The 20,884-nt window shown below is 34.2% G+C and overlaps 1 protein-coding gene across 1 annotated transcript in view; it reads right to left on the bottom strand.

Annotated features, from left to right (window-relative positions):
- The window catches only part of LOC147803400 (uncharacterized), a 32,473-nt gene extending 14,436 nt beyond the window's left edge, over window positions 1-18,037 (bottom strand). The window contains exons 1-6 of the mRNA XM_087151288.1: window positions 17,933-18,037; window positions 11,536-11,699; window positions 10,017-10,209; window positions 6,915-7,108; window positions 5,088-5,250; window positions 3,959-4,078 (exon numbers count right to left, since the gene is read on the bottom strand). Coding sequence (XP_087007414.1) covers window positions 3,959-4,078; window positions 5,088-5,250; window positions 6,915-7,108; window positions 10,017-10,209; window positions 11,536-11,699; window positions 17,933-17,987 — 889 coding nt within the window. The 5' untranslated portion in view covers window positions 17,988-18,037. The remainder of the gene's footprint in view (window positions 1-3,958; window positions 4,079-5,087; window positions 5,251-6,914; window positions 7,109-10,016; window positions 10,210-11,535; window positions 11,700-17,932) is intronic.
- Window positions 18,038-20,884: the final 2,847 nt, after the last annotated feature.

Below are 20,884 nucleotides of genomic sequence, written 5' to 3'. Positions count from 1 at the left end.
TAAAACAATATTTTTAATCAATGAGCCAAGTTCTTCCAGAAGCAGTTGTAGAAGTAGGTTGTTTATTTAAAACTTTTTATAGAATTTCGTTAAGAACACAATTGTTAATTTGGGCATTTGGCGATACAACACTTTTAGAGTTGAAGGATTTGTTACGTCAAGCGCTCAGGTATCATAATTTTGATCTAGTTGCGCTTCTATGTCATTTTGATTTATGTTGCTAAGTTAACTTTCAAATAATTCTATGGCTGGCAACAGCATTTATATTTTTTAAGTTGCTTACTTTTATTTCTTTTAGAATTCATTATTTTTTTAGCGAAATGTTTTTTAACCTAACCGAATTCTTTGCCGACTGTTTTCTCTATGAATGAAGAAAATGAAGTAAATATTTAACTGTTGTGAAAAGAATCTTATTTAGTTGTACAAAGTATTTCAGCCAAAATTTGGGAGCCACGTAAGAGAATTATATATATTAGATCAGAAACACATCATTAAAAGGCAGAATGCTTTGGTGTTTTCAAAACAAAGCAAACGTTGCCACCGACGGAAAAGAAATACAGCCAAAATTTGGGAGCCACGTAAGAGAATTATATATAATAGATTTATAAAATTTTTCCATGTGCAAATCCATTTCGGCCGAATCCGTGTGAAAATTATCTATTAAAATTTTTTTTCTTTCATAATTTATATAATTTTTCCATGTGCAAATCCATTTCGGGCAAATCCGTGGCTAAAATTATTTGCAAAACAGGCAATTTATGTTTCTCTTTTATATTTTATTTTAAATAAGCATCTATTTTCTAAAACTGCTAATGGTCAACTTTTTTAAATTATACAGTATAATATTACCTTGCGCACATCCATTTCGGGTCCATCCTTGGTAACTAACAAATCACTTCAGCAATGCAGTAAGAACAGCACTTAAAACCCTCTAGTTAATCTCAATTTGCGCTTTTGTTTTCACATTTTGTAATCTGGCAATCTTGTAGCGAAAACATTTTTAAATCATTCTTGAAAAATTTCCCGTCCATGTAAGTACATCTGATTTCGCTACTCGCATTATAGTCTATGTTTTATACTGATTTTTCTTTTTATTTTATTTTCTGTTTTTATAAGTTAATTTTACTTATTGTGTTCTATTTTATTTGTTGTAATTTTTGTAAAAATATTTTTTGAGTGCTCCTCACACTATTGTATTAATATATTTTGCTCTGGCTACACTAATACAATATCAGAAAGCACTCTTTTTTGCGGATATAATCGTGTGAGCTGATGAAAAGATTATATCTTTTTTTTTCCCGGTTTTTTTAAATAAAATATCATCCATTTTTTTTTAAACTGTTGTTTGTTATTTTTTTACTTATTATTGCCCCCCTTTTTTATATGTCTATAATTTTTCTTCATTTTGAACTTATATATATATATATATATATATAATGTTAAAAGAATTATATATTAACACGTTGAATGCCATTGGGGTCACCGAGGTGACCGGCACTGAGTTTGTTCGCAACGCCGTGGGAGGTCACCGGTGAAGCAAAGGTTATTAGAAACACATAATTCGAGCAACGCACAAAAATAGTTATATCTATATACACACAGAGATGCCAACTTGCTCGAGACAGTGAATAAATATTTTCAAGTGGTAGTTTATTATTTGTGATTCTTGGTTTAATAAATTCAATTTAATAGATTTTTATCCACCACTATATCTAAACAGTTCGTACGCTTATATAATTCACCACTTTTTACCGTATAAATCATGCTTAACCTTTTAAAAAGTTAGCAAAATCTACCTAATATTTGCGAATTTAATATGTAGTATTTTAGTTAGTAAATTGGCCAGACGTCGAACGGTCTGTGTAGGGGGCAGGGAACTGTCCTTGCATCAGAAAGGTTCTGGGTTCGAATTCCGGGCAAGACATGGATGCTCTTTCCTTATCTGTCCTCACTGTGGGAGCGACGTTGGCCCACCTAATATGGTGCCCAGAAAGAGAGGCCAACAAAATCGCCCTGTATGTGCCTGAATTGACGGATGTTAACACAAGTGGGCATTGGGGAAAAAAATAATTGGCCAGACGAGTAAGCAATGTAAAATTAGAGTGGATTTCTACGTGATAAATATTAACCTCAAATAGAGTTTATAACTAACGCTCAAACGTTTAAAACCTTTCCATCAAAGAAAGTTATAGTATTGGTCTAATTAGCTCAGAAAATGCGATGATGTATGTTTAGTAGCTAGAAAAATTGATCAGGCCCTCGCTAAGAAAGTCTATTAAGATTTAAATATAATGTTTTATAAATGACTTTATGAATAATAAGTGTTTCAGGAATGAAACAATGAGTATAAAGACTGCAAACATTATTTATTTCTTCTTCCGTGGATGAATAATTTAATAAATTTGGAAAACTACAGTTCGGAACAATGGATCCAGTTTATTCCAGGAAAATAACTTTTCACAAATTCTGAAAATTGGACAATATAAAAAATTTAATTAATTTTGTTTATCATCGCGTGAATGAAGAAATTCTGACGCATAGGCTAACTTATTGGTCAGACCTTTCTTCAGAGAGGGGATATCATGTAAAGTTAAAAGAATTATATATAAAATATAATCCATAAAAAGAGCATATATTTAACGCGCAATCATTTAAAACCTTTACCACAAAGAAAGTAATAATATTGATCTAATTATCTCAGAAAATGTGCAGACGCCAACTGCCCCTGACGAGCCATATTTGTTTGATAAACGGTAAACAACTATAAATTAAAATTTGCAAATATTTGACTACTTTTGCTTACTTTTTAAACCGTTTAGCACGACTTAATTATATTGATACAACATACATTTCCAGGCTTGTGTGCTCAATTAAGGCTTATAAAACCTTGTCAAATAGAAGGACAGATGGCACAACACAGAGGAGGATATCACAATGAATGCATCAAGGGTTACAGCGGGATTCCAACCCTCCACCTCCACGCTTTACAGAGCGTTTGGCGGGCGATACCATACCTGGCAACTTTTAATCCCTTCCTTTATCATTTTTCCCAGTGGTATTAAAATGGAATTAAAACTTCAATTTTAAGCAAACAAATACGTTGTATTTGAGAAAACTTTGGTTGACGACCATGATAGTAACGCATATTATTATATGTACTTAATTTTTGTAAGAATAGTGGTGATCAAAATCATTTAAAAATTAAGTTTATAAAAGAAAAAAAAGTATCTATTTACTACCACTTTAAATATGAAAATGAAATCTTTCGAAAAATCCGGAAGAGTTAGCAGATATGCGATATTGCTCTGCCAGGGAGGCCCCTACTTAATTAAGTCCTAGTGTTTCGATTTTATTGGGCACCCGGGCCGCGAAGCCGCCCCTATCCCATTCATCTGGAATTTTAGAACAGTTTTGGTTGAACAATGAGGTAAGCAGGCAATGGAGTTGCTCCAACTTAATTAAAACAAAGTGGCGAATAATATAAGCTTTCGAATTAATTAGAAATAGTGGGGGATAAAAACCACATAAATTAAATTTTGTAAACCAAAAATCACTCATTAATAAACTACCACTCGAAAATATTTGCTGCCCGGAACAAGTTGGCATCTCTGGATTTGTTTTTAATAGCTTCGGAAATTGATCAGTCTCACGTTACTTAGATCTATTAATACTTAAATATATTGGTTAAAAAGATATAAAAACCCTCTTTCCAAGGTCAATCTCTCTCTTCTCTATCAATCCACCAGCATGTAATATTCTCAACATGAGGCTCCGAACCCTCATTTTAATAAAATTCTATTATTTCTCCATGTTTCTGAATTTATTTTCAATAATCACCGGCCACACTACCCATTTAATATGTTAATTGTTTCAAAGAGTAACAGATATATATACATACATTGCGAACCACTGCCTTTTTATTTTACTGTGATAATGATTTTAAATGCGATTCTCTTACCACAACCAAACTCGTCTTCGCCATCTTCGCAGTTTTTTATTCCATCGCAGACTTCACTCCGTGGAATACAAGTGATACGGTCACAACCGAAGCTATCTCTAGGATAACAATCCTCATATTCTGAAGGAAGAAAAATAATGAAAGTGATAAGGATTATATGAATAAGATGGAGAAGATGAATTTAAAACAGTTTTGTTAAGCACACTTATTCATTGGCCATTCAGATCAATATTCATTGGTAGGTCGGGATGGCCTGGATAGTAGGGAGTTATCCAATTTTCAAAACGTACTGAGTTTGAATTCCGCCGATCGAAGACTTACCATGTAAAAAATTGCGACTGTTGCATGCTAAATTTGTCGGGGTCACAAAGTCCTTTTAAGTTCCCGTAACAAATAAATGCCTCTGGGGGCTACTACTGGATCGGAGAATGATCTTTCTCTAGTTCAGGTCAAAATTACGATCTGCAAATGGATGAGAGATGTGGGAATGAGATCTCCCTTGTAACGTATGTGCGTGACAAAGTCGTATATTTGACCTTCTGTCACGCTAAAAACAAGGAGCACATTCCTCTGCCTTATATTCTCTTTAATCTACCGAAGCAAGGCTTGCTGGTATTGGCAACAGCGTATTTACTGGTGCAATAATTTTAAAAATTGTAAAATAATAAGGATATTTTTAAATAGGAAAAGAAACAGTAGTTAAATTTAAGTTAAAACATCGTTTTAAATTAATAAATAAAAAATAAAAAAACAACAATAACATCCTAAGAACACTAGCACATAATAGCAGTTCTTTTTTATAATCTGTGGTACTGGACACTTTTCGGCTTTTTTAAAATTATGTATGTTAATTAAACTTTGGGTTTTTATTGAAAGTAGAAAACCATGAGAGTTGTATGGAGATATTTATCTTGTTTTTATCCCTACCCAGAACTTAGCAGTGAAATTGGAATGATATACTTCAAAAAATGAAAAGAAAAATTAATCATAATTTCAAAGCAGTACTTACGTTTGATTAAGAGAGAAAATAAAGAGGTAAGCTTCCAAGTTAAGATCAATAATAATAAAAATGTTAAATATATCTTAAAATATTACGCTTTAAAAGAAAACCTAAAACTATTTATCTTACCAATCTCTACTGCGTTGTAACTAGCATAAAATCCTTTATTTAGAAAATGGCTAGCTTTGAGTTTCATCCATAGGTGATTGCTTGTTGACTGGACAGAAAACGACTCCGAACTTCCGCAAATCAAGCGAATTGGACGACTTTTTTCAGTGTTTCCATCATTAATCTAGAATAGGATAAATACTATACCATTGCTGTTGATCGCAATATCATACCTGCCAACTTTTAATCCCTTCCATTATCATTTCTCCCAGTGGTATTAAAATGGAATTAAAACTTCAATTTTAAGCAAACAAATACGTTGCATTTGAAAAATTTCAAGTTGACAACCATGATTGTAACGCATATTAATATATGTGCTTCATTTTTGTAAGAATAGTGGTGATCAAAATCATTTAAAAATTAAGTTTATAAAAGAAAAAATAGTATATATTTACTACCACTTTAAATAGGAAAATAAAATCTTCCGGAAAATCCGGAAGAGTTGGACCGGTATGCAATATATAAAATGAAATGAACTAAGATATTAAACTGAATCAGTGATCAATTATGCAGATCGGTTATGCAGGTCTGAATTATAAAGTAAGCGACCCCAGGCATACCCCCAATAATACTCCCGCCCTATAATTTTTAACTGGTGAGGGCAGTATAATTTTTATAGAGCCCTTACCAGTGACGTATATTTCAGAAAAATGGGCCAAGAATGGAAATTTTTTTTGACTGTTTATTTTTTTTTCTTCTATATATTATTATAAAAGTTAGAAAATGGTTTTTAATTACAAAAATAAAATTTTAAATGCAATAACTACTGTATTTATAATTTTTACATTCACATAAAAAAGTAATGGATTACACACATCTTATTCAATCAAAATTTTGAAATTAAATACAGGGTGTTCATAAAGTCCCGGACCCATTTTGATGTTTAATAACTTATAAAATAATAAAGATAGATTCAAATTAATAACGTAAATGGTTAGATAGATTCAAAAAGTTTCATGATCCTTTCCAATGAACTTCCACGTGTGCTACCTTCGTCGCAAGTCGATAGTCAATTTCACGCCAGGTAGCGGCAAGCATGTCGGCATCCACAGAGGCTATTGCGGTTGTAATTCTGGCTTTTAGGTCATCAATGTTTGACACAATCCTCCTGCAAACATTGTCCTTTATAAATCCCCAAGGAAAAAAACTCCAGCGGCGTTATATCAGGTTATCTGGTTGGCCAAGGAATTGGACCTCCTCGCCCAATCCATCTTCCTGGAAAATGGTCATTCAAAGAACTACGAACGATGATTCCCCAATGAGGTGGTGCACCATGTTGTTGCAAAAAGACATGTGGCTGAAGCTCTTCTAGTTGTGGAAGTACGAAGTTTTCCAACATGTCTAAGAATACGACTGATGAGACCGTCTTTTCTGTAAAAAAGAAAGGCCCAATGACTCGGTCGTACATTAGTCCACACCACACATTAACCTTGGGGGATCCCTTTGTATCTCAAGGTATTCATGGGGGTTTTCAGATCCCATATGCGCACATTATGGGGATTAACATGCCAGATACATGAAAGAGCTGTATGATGCTTATCGCTTCCAAACAACGCAAAGATAAGTATCAGGAAAATACGCGAGTTACTTCAAAACTTGCGTTATAGAGCTTACGTGATGATGCGTAAATCTGAGAGATGTCAAATTAAGCATAGATTACACAAAATCCCCATTTTCCCTAGTTAAGTTAAAAATTAAACGTTATTTTTAATCATTATCGGTTCTTTAGTGAATCATTACTTAAAAGGGTACCGGTTCTTTAGTGATTAGAAAAAAAAAGAATCTTACCTCTAGATAATCTTCACTACAACCATCACGATAAAAATGAGAGCCTATTTTTACATCGTGATAAGTAATATTAACCAGATATCCTGGTCTCAATCTTATTATATAAATGCATTCTGCTCCCAGTATACGTCTATTTTGTTGATAATATGGACTGTATATACTGCCATTAAACTCAGTCAGCACCCTGTTACAGTCTGAAAAATTATAATAATTTTAAGTCAAACGAAAAGAAATTATAAAAGTGACTATGTCACATAGAATCTGGGCCATTATGAGGCCTTTACCTTTTTAACAACAAAATCTAGGCTGAAATAAACAAAGAAATTATAAACAATAAGAACTCCGTATAGTTTTTCTATAGAAAGAACTCCACTCGCCAAGAAATCTAAGGCCGTCTGTTGTTATGGAAACAAGAAATAGCGCATTTCACAGAGGGGAGCTTCTTGCCCTGATTTTTTTTCTCTCGCCGACACGAACCAAAACCTGTCTTAACCCGTTTTGTCCCGACTTTATATATTGAAATGATACAAGAAGTGGTTTTATGAAAAAGGTGGTATAATATATTATCGAAATTAATTGGTTTTTCTACTGTTAGGGCATTCAAAAAGTCTTTGATAGATCAAAAAGTACTTGCTCCAAATGGTTACCAATTTTATTCCAACTCAATTCAAGAAAGCTGAAGTTATTGAAAAATGGAAACCTAAATTAAAAGTGGTAAAATGTGGTGGTAAGTATACTTACCACGGCCTTCAAAAGGGTTAATTCACCCAGATAAATGAAAAATCTGAAAAATGTTTCCCACCACAATGAATGTCTTTGAAAAAAGGAACTGTCCTAAATATATGACGCTGGGCGTTAACCGGTTAATGATATAATACCGCTGCATAACCCCTTGACATACGAGACGTCTGGGAGACGTCATTTGTTTCTTATGTCAAAACAATAATTGACGTGTCTCAGACGTCGTCAGCACAGAGATGCCAACTTGCTGTTTTTTTTAAAAACTATTTTGGGATGTCCGGAGCAGTTGGCTTCTCTGTCAACATTTCGTTGCGAGTTGCTGTTTTCAGCGCAGTCAAAGATCATTTCTATATCAAGAAATAATTATTTCCCCACAGTTTAGATTTTGTTTAATGATATGCCAAAGGGTAAAAATAGTTAAACCTCTTCACTATAGTCACCGCCATTATTCCAGACGATTGCCTAGGAGAGTTCTTTACATAGACAAACCATAGTTCATACCTGCCAACTCTTCCGGTTTTTCCGGAAGATTTTAATTTTGTATTTAAAGTGGTACCGAAACTCATGTCATGTCATTAAAATTTTTAAATTATAATAATAATTTTAAATGAGCTTGACCACCACTACGTTTAAATAATTACAACAAATATATCAAAGCATACTAATCTTAACGATAGCGAATTTTAACCTAGTCAAAATACAAAATATTATATTTTTGAGTAAGGTTGTTTTTCTGTAATTGTTTCACTACCACTTGTAAAATTCATTCTCAGAAAGAGTGAAAGTTGGCAGGTATACGTGTTTCATACTTCGGTTCATTATAATATGAACAATAAATATATAAACTCGTCGCCAGTAATTGATTCGATACTTAAAAATATACCAATAAACTATCTTTAACCCTAGAGTGCCTGTTTTACGCAAAACAGCTGTGTAAAAAAAGTGGTATCAAAAATTTGCTTATATCAAGCGATTATTTCTTTCGGTTGCCACTTAGCTTTGAAAAAAAGTACCGTACTTTGACATTAGATCCTAATATAAATATTTACACTAAAAATAATGATCAGCGAATCCTCAGTGGTTATCGCACCACACAGTTCTCAGTGGTTGCTTGAAAACAGGTCGGTATCAGTTTGTCTGGAAAGTAAAGGCTATCTGTGCTCAATGCCGACAGTATTGCTATTTTGAGCAGCGATGGTTCAGGGGGAGGAGCGTTCGCCTTCCAATAAGGCGAACTGGGTTCGAATCCCAGTCGATACGAATTCCGCATCCGGCTTGTACCGACCACAGTGCTGATGTGAATTATCCTCAGTGGTAGACATATCACGGGTTAGAGTCTCCTTCCCATCAGACTGACCGTGAGAGGTTCTCGTGGTCTTCCTCTCCATGTAACGAAAATGCGGGTTAGCTCCATCAAAAAATCCTCCAAGGCAAATTTGTCCCAATACTAAATCCAGGAGTTCGCCTGTCTTCTGGATTTGGTTCAAAATCACAAAGCTACGCGTTGAACATTAGTAGTCGTAAACTAATAAAATTAGGTTGGCTATTCAACGACATAAATTTTTTTTTATAAAATAAAAAGCATTGTCATTTTAATGCTGAAGCCCTTGGCTCACAATGAGCTGTTGCGGGACTATTTAACTTTTATATTATTAATTATATATTAGAGTAGTCAGAACTATCTTATTAAGTCCTAAATTACGGACAAAACCAAATGTAAAATTATAATCACTGGAAAGAACTGGATAGTACATCAAGGCAAAGCAGCTATTCTTTCAAGAAATGTGCCTTCCAAGACTATCAAACCACCTCGAGGTCAGTGTTCCTTTTCGACAATGTTAGAGGGTCGATATCGACTCCTGGGTTCTCGCCAGATGAGAATGCGTCTTGAGCCACCGTCCAGACTGAATCGCGACTCATCACTAGCAAAAAATCCGCCTACACTCATCTTCTGTCTAAGACTGGTGTTCTCGGCTCCGTGCTAGGCAGGTTCTTTTTGTGTTTCATAGTGAAAGAAACTACATGTCACCTGCATTGAGTTTCTGTTCGACTGTTATCCCTGAAATGGATATTTTTGATGCACTACACAGGATGCGAGTCAAATGTGTCACGGTCTCATCCGTTTTGACCTTGAAGTCTCAAGTAACGGTCTTGAGTCGATGGTGCTGCTCTTCATGCGAGATGAAATTATGGAAAACAAACTTTTACATAAAGAAATATCCGTCTTTTATGTGTATTGTAATATTTAAAGTCCGGTATCAAAGAGTTAGAGAACAATGATAGAGGTGAGGAAAAAATTGCGAGAGAAATGAATTTATTAATTAAATTATTCTAAATTATGAATATAAAAATAATACCTACTATGAGTGAAATTTAATGAGAAACCTGTCTTCATCCCATCGGCAAGCTGAGCTGCATTCACTTTGAAGTGGATTTCAACAACAGAAGATGTGGTTGTAAAATTGCGTAGTTGAGATTGAGAAGACAAATTAAAAACTTCGTTTTCTGGCAAGAATTTTATTGTTAAAACACCACCTGAAGCAGGCTGCAAACACTAAATAATAATCAAAACAAAAAAAGACATAATTTAATGTATGCTACAGAATCCTTATAATTTCAAAATTCTGATTAATTTATTAATACTAACAAATCAAAGGCATGATGTTTTTTTTTCTTCTGTGTTCAAGCCCTTTATACACTGCGATGACAAAAGTCATGGAATACCTTTAAATATCGTGTCGGATCTCCTCTAGCTCAAGGTAGTGTAGAAACTCGACGTGGTATGAACACAACAAACAGTAGGAAATCTTTTACAGGAATATTCATCCATGCATACTCAATAGATGGCCCATAATTGCGAAAATGTTGCGGGTGCACAGGATTTTGTGCACGAACTGGTCTCTCGATTATGTCCCATAAATGCTCGATGGGATTCATGTTGACAATTTAGGTAAGCAATTCATTCACTGGAATTATTCAGAATGTTCTTCAAACCAGCAGTCGCGATTAATGAAGACCAGTTAGCATGGCGCATTGACAGGCATAAAAATCCCATCGTTGTTTGGGTGCGTGAAGTCCTTGAATGACTGCAAGTAGGTGAACGCGACCATTTACAGACAATGATCAGTGCAATCGGACCATAGGACCAAGTCCATGCCATGAAAAAGCAGTCCACACTATTATGGAGCCACAACCAGATTACACAGGGCATTGCTCACAACTCGGGTCTATGATTTCGTGGGGTCTTTGCCACCCTCGAACTCTCCTATCATCTTAAATCGTAACTCATCTAACCCAGGGTCCAACCAATATGAGTCACGAGTCCAGGAAAGGTGCTGGACTTTATGTTGACCGGTTAGTAAAGGCGCTGCTGTCATATCCCATTACCGCCAAACTCCGGCTTACTGTCCAAACAGGCACATCCATTTTCTCGTCTCACATTTAAGCTTCTACAATTCAATTAACTGCTGCATTAATAAAATGTTATATACGCGTAGTGAAATATTTTTATGAAATTTTGATACGAAACAAGTTAAATACTCAAACAAATTAAATACAATAATACTCAATATTTAATAAATATTTTTAAATATTTATTCTTCAATTCTTATTTATATACGAGTCTCAACTTCCCCCTAGAATTCTGAGCCTACCGAGGAAGCAGTGGCGCCTACGATGGGGCGTAGATTCATGCTAATGAGGTGAAGGAAAATGAATTTCTTAAAGTTTTTAAAAATTAGGAAAACATTAAAATTCAAATTAAGATTCCCTCTTCATTTTTAATTTCGCACTTTTTGAAAGTTTTTTTTTCGTGGATTATTATTGTTATAATTGAATGGAATGCGTTTAATTACATGGAATTTATGTAAGATATACTTACTCCGTTATGTAAAGTAATGTTATTGAGTTGAATGAAAATCACATTCTTGTCTGGATTTTCCAAAGTCCAACATTTATGATAGAGCCTATCCCCTAAGATGGAGTAGGAATGAGAAATAGCGCCACTTAGGTCTTCTATTTTTTCGCAAGATGAATAGATCAAACCTAGAACATAAATATTTGATTTTAGTAAACTCAAATTTTGAAAGATTTTAACCTTTTGCACGCAGATTGGTTAACACTAGGTTTATGGTACGCGTCATTTTGAGTTTTGTAACGAAAATTACAAAACCAGATAGAAGTTTTATTTTATATCTTGTAATGACTTTTATCCATTGATCGAGGTAACTATATATTGAAGTCTATTTTCTTCAAAAGCGTTGAAATATTGAAATTTTCTTTGTGGTATACCTATCTCTATGCGTCTATTTGACGCGCTGGTAATTTAGACAAAATTTTGAGTAAATATGCAAACATCACATCAATAATAAATAGGAATGTACCGACAATACTTCGATCTAAGGCTCCTATACTATCAGAGCTGACCTATCAAGCAATATTGAAGCAAACAAGTTCGCAAGTTAACGTTATTTTACTATTCGTTATGCAGAGATGCCAACTGCTGCGGACACGCCAAAATAATTTAAAAAACGGTAAATAACTACAAAGTAAATTTTGCAAATAGTTGACAATATTTGCTTGCTTTTAAAAATGTAAAGCATGTAAAAATTACTATAAAGTGGTGAATTATATAAGCCTACGCATTGTTTAGAAATAATGGTGGATTAAAATCTACTAAATTGAACTTATGAAACCAAGAATTACAATTAATAAACTACCACTTGAAAATATTTATTCGCTGTGCTTATGATAGCTCTTTGCTCCAACAATAAATGATAGGTCGGCCTGTCTAATTCAGGGGCTCTACTTCGATCCGTTATCCGATATCGTTATCTCAAATGAAACAAGCGATAAACAACTGTTGCCGATAAGCAATAATCGAAAGAACAAACGCAGAATGTCAATTGATTTCAGATTTTGAAGGTTTCAGTTATTTAGTTCGATTATTGAAAAAAAAAATACAAGAATATTTCATAAATATATATCTCATATCTACATTTTTTTCTTGACTTGGCGGTGAGAACAGTTTTACGTTTGGTTCAGTTCTCATGAGAGTCAAAACAAAGATGAATAAATGCAAAGGGAATTTTTATTTTATTTTTATATATTTTTTGTGTGATTAGAAACGATAGTTTAATCTTTGATGTGAAAAAGACTGAAATACAATCTGTGAACTTTGATAATTAAATTTACGGACAGAAAAACATGCTGGAAAGTTCTTAAAAGAACATCTTATTATTTCATAAACAGAAAGATTTCGTCTTTCTAACTACAATCATAATTAGAATCGTCCAAGACACGGACGAGAGAGGTTGTTCCTCGAATACGGATCTCTACTACAATAGATTACGAAGACATCGACGGATCTGCAGGTGCAGGACAGAAAATACTGGTAGAAGAACTATTAAAATACACTGGTTATCATAAATTAAGGAAAATTCACAAAAATCGCGATAACTCAAGAAATTACACATGGAATTTTATGAAACTTACCCACAATATACAACACATAGTAAGGTATTAAACAACATAAAAAGAAATTATCAGACATTAATAGTAGTATAGAAATTAGCACATGTATAAAATAAACAAATTGGAAGTATCGGTTTGCAATAGAAAAAGTACCTTTAATATGGAATATGATTGCCTCTAGAAGCAATACAGCACAAACAGCGATGTGTGATGCTTTCAATTATGCGGTCTATCAGTTCAATAGGAAGTGAGAGCCATTGCTCTTGTAAAGCAGTTGCAAGCGTGGCAAGGGTCTGAGGGGGCGGATTGATGGCAGATACACGCCTCCCTAGAGCATCCCAAACGTGCTCGATAGGATTCAAGTCCGGGGATCGAGCTGGCCACTCCATGCAAGTAATTGTTTCCTGTTGAAGATAATCATCAACAATGCGAGCTCTGTGTGGTCTTGCATTATCGTCCTGTAACAGGAAGCAATCACCAATTGCCCCGGCATATGGGCGCACATAAGCATCAAGGATGTTGTCTCGATAAACCTGAGCATTCACGGTTCCCCTTGGAAAGACATGGAGGTATGTGCGCCCTCCTAAGGATATGCCTCCCCAAACACAGACACTGCCTCTTCCGTATGCATCTCTTTCACGGATGTTTGATGGATGATAACGGGTCCCAGGTTCTCTCCATATCAAATAACGTCTACTGTCACTTTCTAGACTAAACCTGGACTCATCCGTAAAGAGAACAGGCCTCCATTGATCTGACGTCCAGTGGACATGTTGTCGGGCCCACTGCAAACGGTCTCTCCTATGGCGTGATGTGAGCGGCACGCAAATGGCTGGTCGTCTCGCATACAGACCACCTTCGTGGAGCCTTCTGCGCACAGTTGACGTTGACACCAACCTTCCGGTGGCTGCAGCAAGAGAGGATCTAAGATGTGTCGGAGTAGCGGTTCTATTCCTGCGTGCACTTAATGTCAAATATCGGTCATCGGCACTGGTCGTAACAGTTGGCCGTCCTTGACTGAACCTCCTAGATGCCGAATCTGTGGTTTGAAATTGCCTCCAAAGTCTATGAACCACAGATGGACTCACATTTAGCCATCTGGCCACTTCTGATTGACTCTGCCCTGCCTCTAGTCTCCCGATGGCTCTCCATCGTAGTTCTTCAGGCAAATGATGCCTAGAGGTCATTATTACGAATTGGCTATCTCAGATTTTCAATGTCGCAATCACAGTAAAATTTGTGTGCTTTCTCTCAAACTTGGACTTTTATGCTCCAGGCAGATGACGTAAGCCGAGTGCAGCGCCACTAATTTGCATATTGCAATTTTACTCAGCTACTCTTAGTGGACAACATATGCAAATTTTGCACGGTTTGGCTTACTTTTGAAAGAGTTATCGCTATTTTTGTGATTTTTCCTTAATTTATGATAACCAGTGTAGTTCTTCTACCAGTATTTTTTCTATTCCCGTACCAGTATTTTCACTTTTCCCGGCGTGAACGTGTTAATTCACTGCCGTAACTAAATTGAAGACAAAATCTGTTTATAACTCTTTTTGTAACCACAAAAATGTTCCAGTTGCATTGTTAATTCTCAGTATTTTGGCGATTAGATATATTATTTTCAAACTTAATATTGACTGCGGGAGGGGGGGGGAGGTGAGTGGCTTTGTTCTAGGCTATCTTATGTTTCTATAAATCGCCATCCACGGTTCTCTTCCCATGCTCCTAATTGTCCGTTGGGAACAATTCACTTACTTATAATTTTCAATTCTTGGCGTAGGTACTGGAAGCTTAGGCTCTAAGCCCCAACTCTAATTAATCGTTTTTCTAGAGAACATAACAAGAATGTTTCTTTTGATCTCTTTAAAAGACTTTCTTTAGTTTATAATTTTTGAATCGGCCATGTTGAATACAATAAGATTTACATAATAAATCAAATTTTCCTAAACGACTTTATTTCTTTTTCTGGGATCCCTCCTTCATATCTAAATTGAAATGTATCTGAAACGGCCATAATAAAATAATACTGCAATGATACTACCTCCCCTAACCGCTAAAAATGGACTAACCATCCCCATGATATGATTGGTGCCTTCATAATTATGTTTGCAGATACCGGAATATTCTATCTTCTTTCAGTGTTGTTGTTGTTTCGAATCCCCAAGAGGTCCATCCTAATTAGACCAATTCCATAAGTCCAAAAATGTCCAGGAAGTCTAAAAACAGATAAGGTTTTGAAAAAACCTCGTCGATCTTAAAATCGATACAGTTTAGAATATGCTCGGACGAAGCCTGAGCAGTCCTACATTTAGTGCAAAGTCCAAAAGTCTTTTGCCCCTGAACATACGAGAGACACCTCAAGTGACCACTTGCAAAGCGAGATAAACAAGTCTGCTGGCTTCTAGGTCCCTCAATTTCAGTAATCCTCTTCTTTCAGTAATTATACCTAGATCCGAAGGTGAAGGATATGAAATTTTAATTTGTTAGTAGAAGCTATCATTAAAATAGTTTCTTAACAACAAAATTGATACCAGTTTTAAATTTTTTCTAGGTGTGTTCGAACTACTGTAAATTTGTAACAACATGGCGTGTTATATCCATGTTTTAAATATTTAGCCTTAATAATGGATAGAATTATTTTAAATCAAAATTATTAAACGAAGAATCATTGAGTATAACATAAATTTTGAAACGAGTAAATAAAAGATTCGTCCAGAAAGCAACACTACGTAGCATATTAGCCTATGGAATTCCTTTAAATCTTTTATACGTAATTAATAGAAATAATTTAAAATCAATGACACCGAAATTCTGGAATTTTAAAATCATGACGCACGTGAGGAAACTAAGAATGTGTACGAACATTTACACGGCCAACGAAGGCACCTCAGTACCTGTGTGATGTTTGCGGACACATTGGGTGAAATTAAAATTAAGTAGGATTAAACTAGTAATTAGTTATTAATGAAATTGAGAAAAGTTAAAAAAGAAAAAAGAAAGGACAGCGCAATCATAACAACACACAGAGAATTAAATAACGCATGGGATTAATAGAGGTATACACCGAAGAGCCATTACATTATGACCATTGAAGAGTCATTACATTACATTACTAATAACATGTAGGACCACCTTTAGCCCTCAAAACTGCTAGCACCCGTCATGGCATTGATTCCACAAGGTGCTGATAGGTAGTCTGAGGTATCTGGTACCAAGCGCTCACCAACTGGTCCTGCAATTCCCTCACATTGCGAGCGGGTAGCGTGGCAGCACGAATTTGGTTTTCCAAGTAGGATCACAAATGCTCTATTGGATTAAGGTCAGGTGAATTGAGGGCCAAGACATGACTTGAAAATCACTGGAATGTTCCTTGAACCAATCCATGACGACTCGACCCTTATGACATGGTGCATTATCCTGTTGGTAACCACCATCTCCCGCAGAAAAAACTGTTGTCATGAATGGGTGAACCTGGTCTGCAACTATGTTCAAGTAGCTTCAGACGTCAGGGATTGTGCTATGAGGATTATGGGTCCTAATGTGCCCCATGAAAACATTGCTCCTGGGCTAGAAACCATGAAAAGCTGGGCGAGCCCGTTGTTATAGATGGAGGATGGTCATAATGTAATGGCTCTTCGGTGTATATATATCATACATGTTACTGTGAATCAGCGTTTTGTTAAGCTAAGGAGATAGAAAAAAAATATTCATTTTTTCATGTAAGTGTTCTCATATATATGTTACTGTGAATGACCGAAATTGGTGGTTGTTAAATTCCACCGGTGAATGTTGACCGATTTGGTAAAAAAACCGAACCGACCGGTGAATAGCCGATTTGGTAAAAAACCGAAATATATACGAGGTCTAGTTAAATGACACTGCCCGGTGTACCCTAAATCAATGTTTTTTTTTTAAGGTTCAGAGCCGCTACCCGGCATAGCTTTAACTTAAAACAATTAAGTTTAGCTTAACATTTTGACAAAACAATTGTTTAATTGTTAAACAAATAAATTATTTTGTTAAATGGTTAAACAAATAAGTTATATTGTTAAACAAATAAATTTCAGTTTCTTTCAGAGCATGATTATCCAGAAGAAAACTATTTGTTTCAGAATGCTGTATTCAAACTGCTTAAAGTGGAAGAAATCTAGGAAACTAAAAAAGACCAATAAATTGACTTGAAGTATTTGAAGAATAGCTTAAATTTAAACAAATTACATGTAGCTTAACATTTTTACAAAACATTTTAATTGTTAAATAATTAAAAAAATAAATTATATTGTTAAACAAATAACTTTGAGGTAATAATTGTCCGGAAGAAACCTATTTCTTTCAGGATGTAGGATTAAAGTGAAAGAAACTTAAAAAACACTAATACAACTTTTTAAAAATATTAGGATAGGTTAAATTCAAACAAATTAAATTTATCTTAACAATTTAGACCAAACGATTATTGTAAAACAATTAAACAAATAAATTACATTATTAGAGATTCTCTAAAATATTTTTTTAAATAATTGGAAAGGTGAGTTTTAGAATATTATTTTAGAAATTTCGCTGCTGATTTTTTTACGCTGACAAGCTAAACTTTTGGAAGCTGATAAGCTAAACTTAAGTGCTAATTCCGCGCTACTGTTTTCTTTTTTTACATTGCTATAAATAAATTAACAGTAGCAGGTAATAGGTTTAAATCCTTTACCTAAACGTGTTTCGGAAAAATTGTTATATAAAATAATGAGTAAACACGAGTGTGATATAACTTAGAGAAAGAGATAAAAATATGATTGAGAATATTCATTACTTACAAACTTGACAAAAAAGTATTCCTAGAATACAGAAAAAATAATTAAAACTAGCCATTTTTACTGACTGGATTCTTATGAAAAATTGAGTGAAAAACTAGCCCTTTTATATACATTCAAAAAATTTTCATGTGCATTAAAAGATTGCAAAGAGGTCATCAACTGTTAATTGTATATATGTGTTTTCTCCAAATAAAAACACATAAATTCTGTCAATTTATTGTAGTGAGCAATAATAAGGTCAAACTTTCTAGTGGTCAATGACAAATCAAGGGAATTCATCCTTCTTAAATGTGCATTATTTAAATATGATTTAAAAGATGTGATTTACAGATGATTTTAAGTGACCAAGTAGATTGATCAAAGCTACTTCCCTGTTTCTATACGCGCTTATCAAAATGAATGTTATTGTTGCTTCAGAATTATTATGTCATACATTTCACGCGGTTTTAATCAACATATTTATCACTGCAGGATGTTGTGTCTCATTTCAATCGGTAAACTGTCACTTTATCCTAGACAAAAAAATTACATCCATTAATAAACAGATATATTAAAAAAAAACTAGTCAATGAACTAATGAGTCAGTTGACATACTTAACACAAAAACTGATTTTAGTTCTTGGTATTTTTCCCAGTAAGTATTTCCTACGATTATAATAATTTTTTCATAAGTGTGAATATATTCATTGATATATCAATTAATATATTTACTTAAAAAAACTTTTTTTTTTTTTAGCTTTCTTTATACAAGTACTTCATTTGACCTAATTAGGGTGTGCGATTTTAAAACTGAAGTTAGTTTTGTTCATAAAGCTGCAGATATTTTTCAAATGATATTTTTAATTTAGAATTTTTATTGTTTTAGCGTACAAGTTTTTAAAGAGTGTATTAAGTTTATATAAATACCTATGTATTTATCTGCTATTTTGAAAATTACGCTAAAGACAAAGAAATATGACCTTTACGTATCGAACAATTCATAGGAAAATTTGCCGTAGACAAACCTATGGTAATCTATGACACCCATAGAATATTGTACGACAGGACGCCATAGGCTTATGGCAACCATGCGGAAATTTTTTCACATGCGGTAACCTGATATTATTCTCTGCACCCCATCCTCTTGGTCCTGTCTTTTTCCACAGCTGGCAGTTTTTAGCGTGGGAGGAAAACGGTCATCTTTTCTGCCCCTTGGCTCTTTACTTTAAAATATAATTTTATGATCTTAACCTTGTGACATTTTCTTTTCCTCTCACAGTGGGTGAACTTTTAATTGCGTACTGGACGGATATCTGTTTTTTTAAAAAATTTTTTTAGCCCTTTGACCTTTCTCACTGTGAAACCACGTGTTGGTCTTACTGTCCTATACTGATTCTTCTATCGACCAATGGTTTCTTCAGGGGTTGAACAGCCCACTTTTTTTTTCATTGCCCTTCCTAGTACCCTTTTTTTCCAATTTTCCCCTCATTGGCTCTTCACGAGGGACCCCTAGTTTTCTTAAGGTGATGCATGACGAAAAAAGCGATACACTCTCTTAAGTCGTCATGAGAATGACGAATTCAATTTTTTTATGACAAGATTTTTGATTTGGTGATGTGAATGTTCGAAATACTTTGAGGAAAATATTGTTTTTTTCTTGTGCTTGATGAAATGATAAAATGTGAAAGCTATTTTATTGAGCAAAATCGATGTGTAAAAACGATTCAACAACAATTAAACAGATATTTATAAGTGATCAGTGTTCTGCGTTTTTTTTACCACAATACAGCATCGCTGTCTCATCGCCGTGTTGGGTGAGTAGTCATTTTTTTAAATAGTTAGCTCAGATAATAATCAAACACACATGAATGTGGTACTTTAAAATGTTTATAGGCATTTTTCCTTATCACTTGTATTAGTTTTTTTGTTTTATTCCCTTATTTCTAAATTTATGACTCAATGGACCTATTGGGTTATTCGGTGTTCAACAATGCTGGACCACCACTATTCGGCCTATTTAAACGCAATTTAAGAAATAATTTATAACCTTGCCATATTCACCTAATTATTAATCTGTTTTAATTTCTCATGCATTCTTGTGGGGTTTGCCTTGCCACATACACAACTTGTCTATATTTTTTTTTAGATTTTATGTGTGTAAAAATTCAATTGTCTTGCCAGTTTTGAGTATTAATCATTAATTTTATAAATCGTTTATGTTTACCTATTACTTTTTAATCTTAACAATATTATTTGTTCTTAATTCCTAACTTGCACATTTTAATATTTAAACCTTTAAACTATAAGACTATGGTAATCTATTACACCCATAGAATATTGTACGACAGGACGCCATAGCCCTATGGCAACCATAGAAATTTGTTTGCATTTATATGGCATAGATACCGTAAGGCTATGGTGACCATAGAAATTTGTAAGGTAGAACACCATAGAACTTTGGTAACATAAAAATTTGTATGACATTTATCTGGCAAGATGCAAGATACTAAAAGCTTATGGTAAACTTAGAAATGTGCACGGTATTTACATGCCAGAGCACCATAAGCCTGTGGTAACTATAGAAACCTGTATAGTATTTATGTATGCAATGGAAAACAAAAAAAAATGTTACTCGGAGTAATCTGCAGTACAAATTCGAACTGTTTTTTTAATAAATTTAATCTAATGTAGGAAAAGAGAATTACCGTTAATGCCAATCATCATCTACTTTAAGGTAACTTAAGACTAGAACGAGTTGTTATATATATATACAATTTTTGATTAATATATTAAAATGATAAAGATTGTGGCGTAGTCATGCCATTATCTTTTCCCACCAGAATTTTATCAGAGGTAGAATTGGATGAACGAATACCACTAGTTGCCGTTTTTGCTAAAAACCGGGAGAGCTGTATTAAGTTCATCACTAAGTCGTGAGTCTCCGAAAAAGATATATAAATTTGTTAGAAGATA

Source organism: Parasteatoda tepidariorum, chromosome 9 (genome assembly GCF_982258835.1).
Source record: "Parasteatoda tepidariorum strain Cologne lab strain chromosome 9, Ptep-v5.0, whole genome shotgun sequence".
Classification (NCBI taxonomy): domain Eukaryota; kingdom Metazoa; phylum Arthropoda; class Arachnida; order Araneae; family Theridiidae; genus Parasteatoda; species Parasteatoda tepidariorum.
The sequence above is the reverse complement of the archived record's forward strand: the minus strand, read 5'-3'. Positions and strand labels throughout refer to the sequence as shown.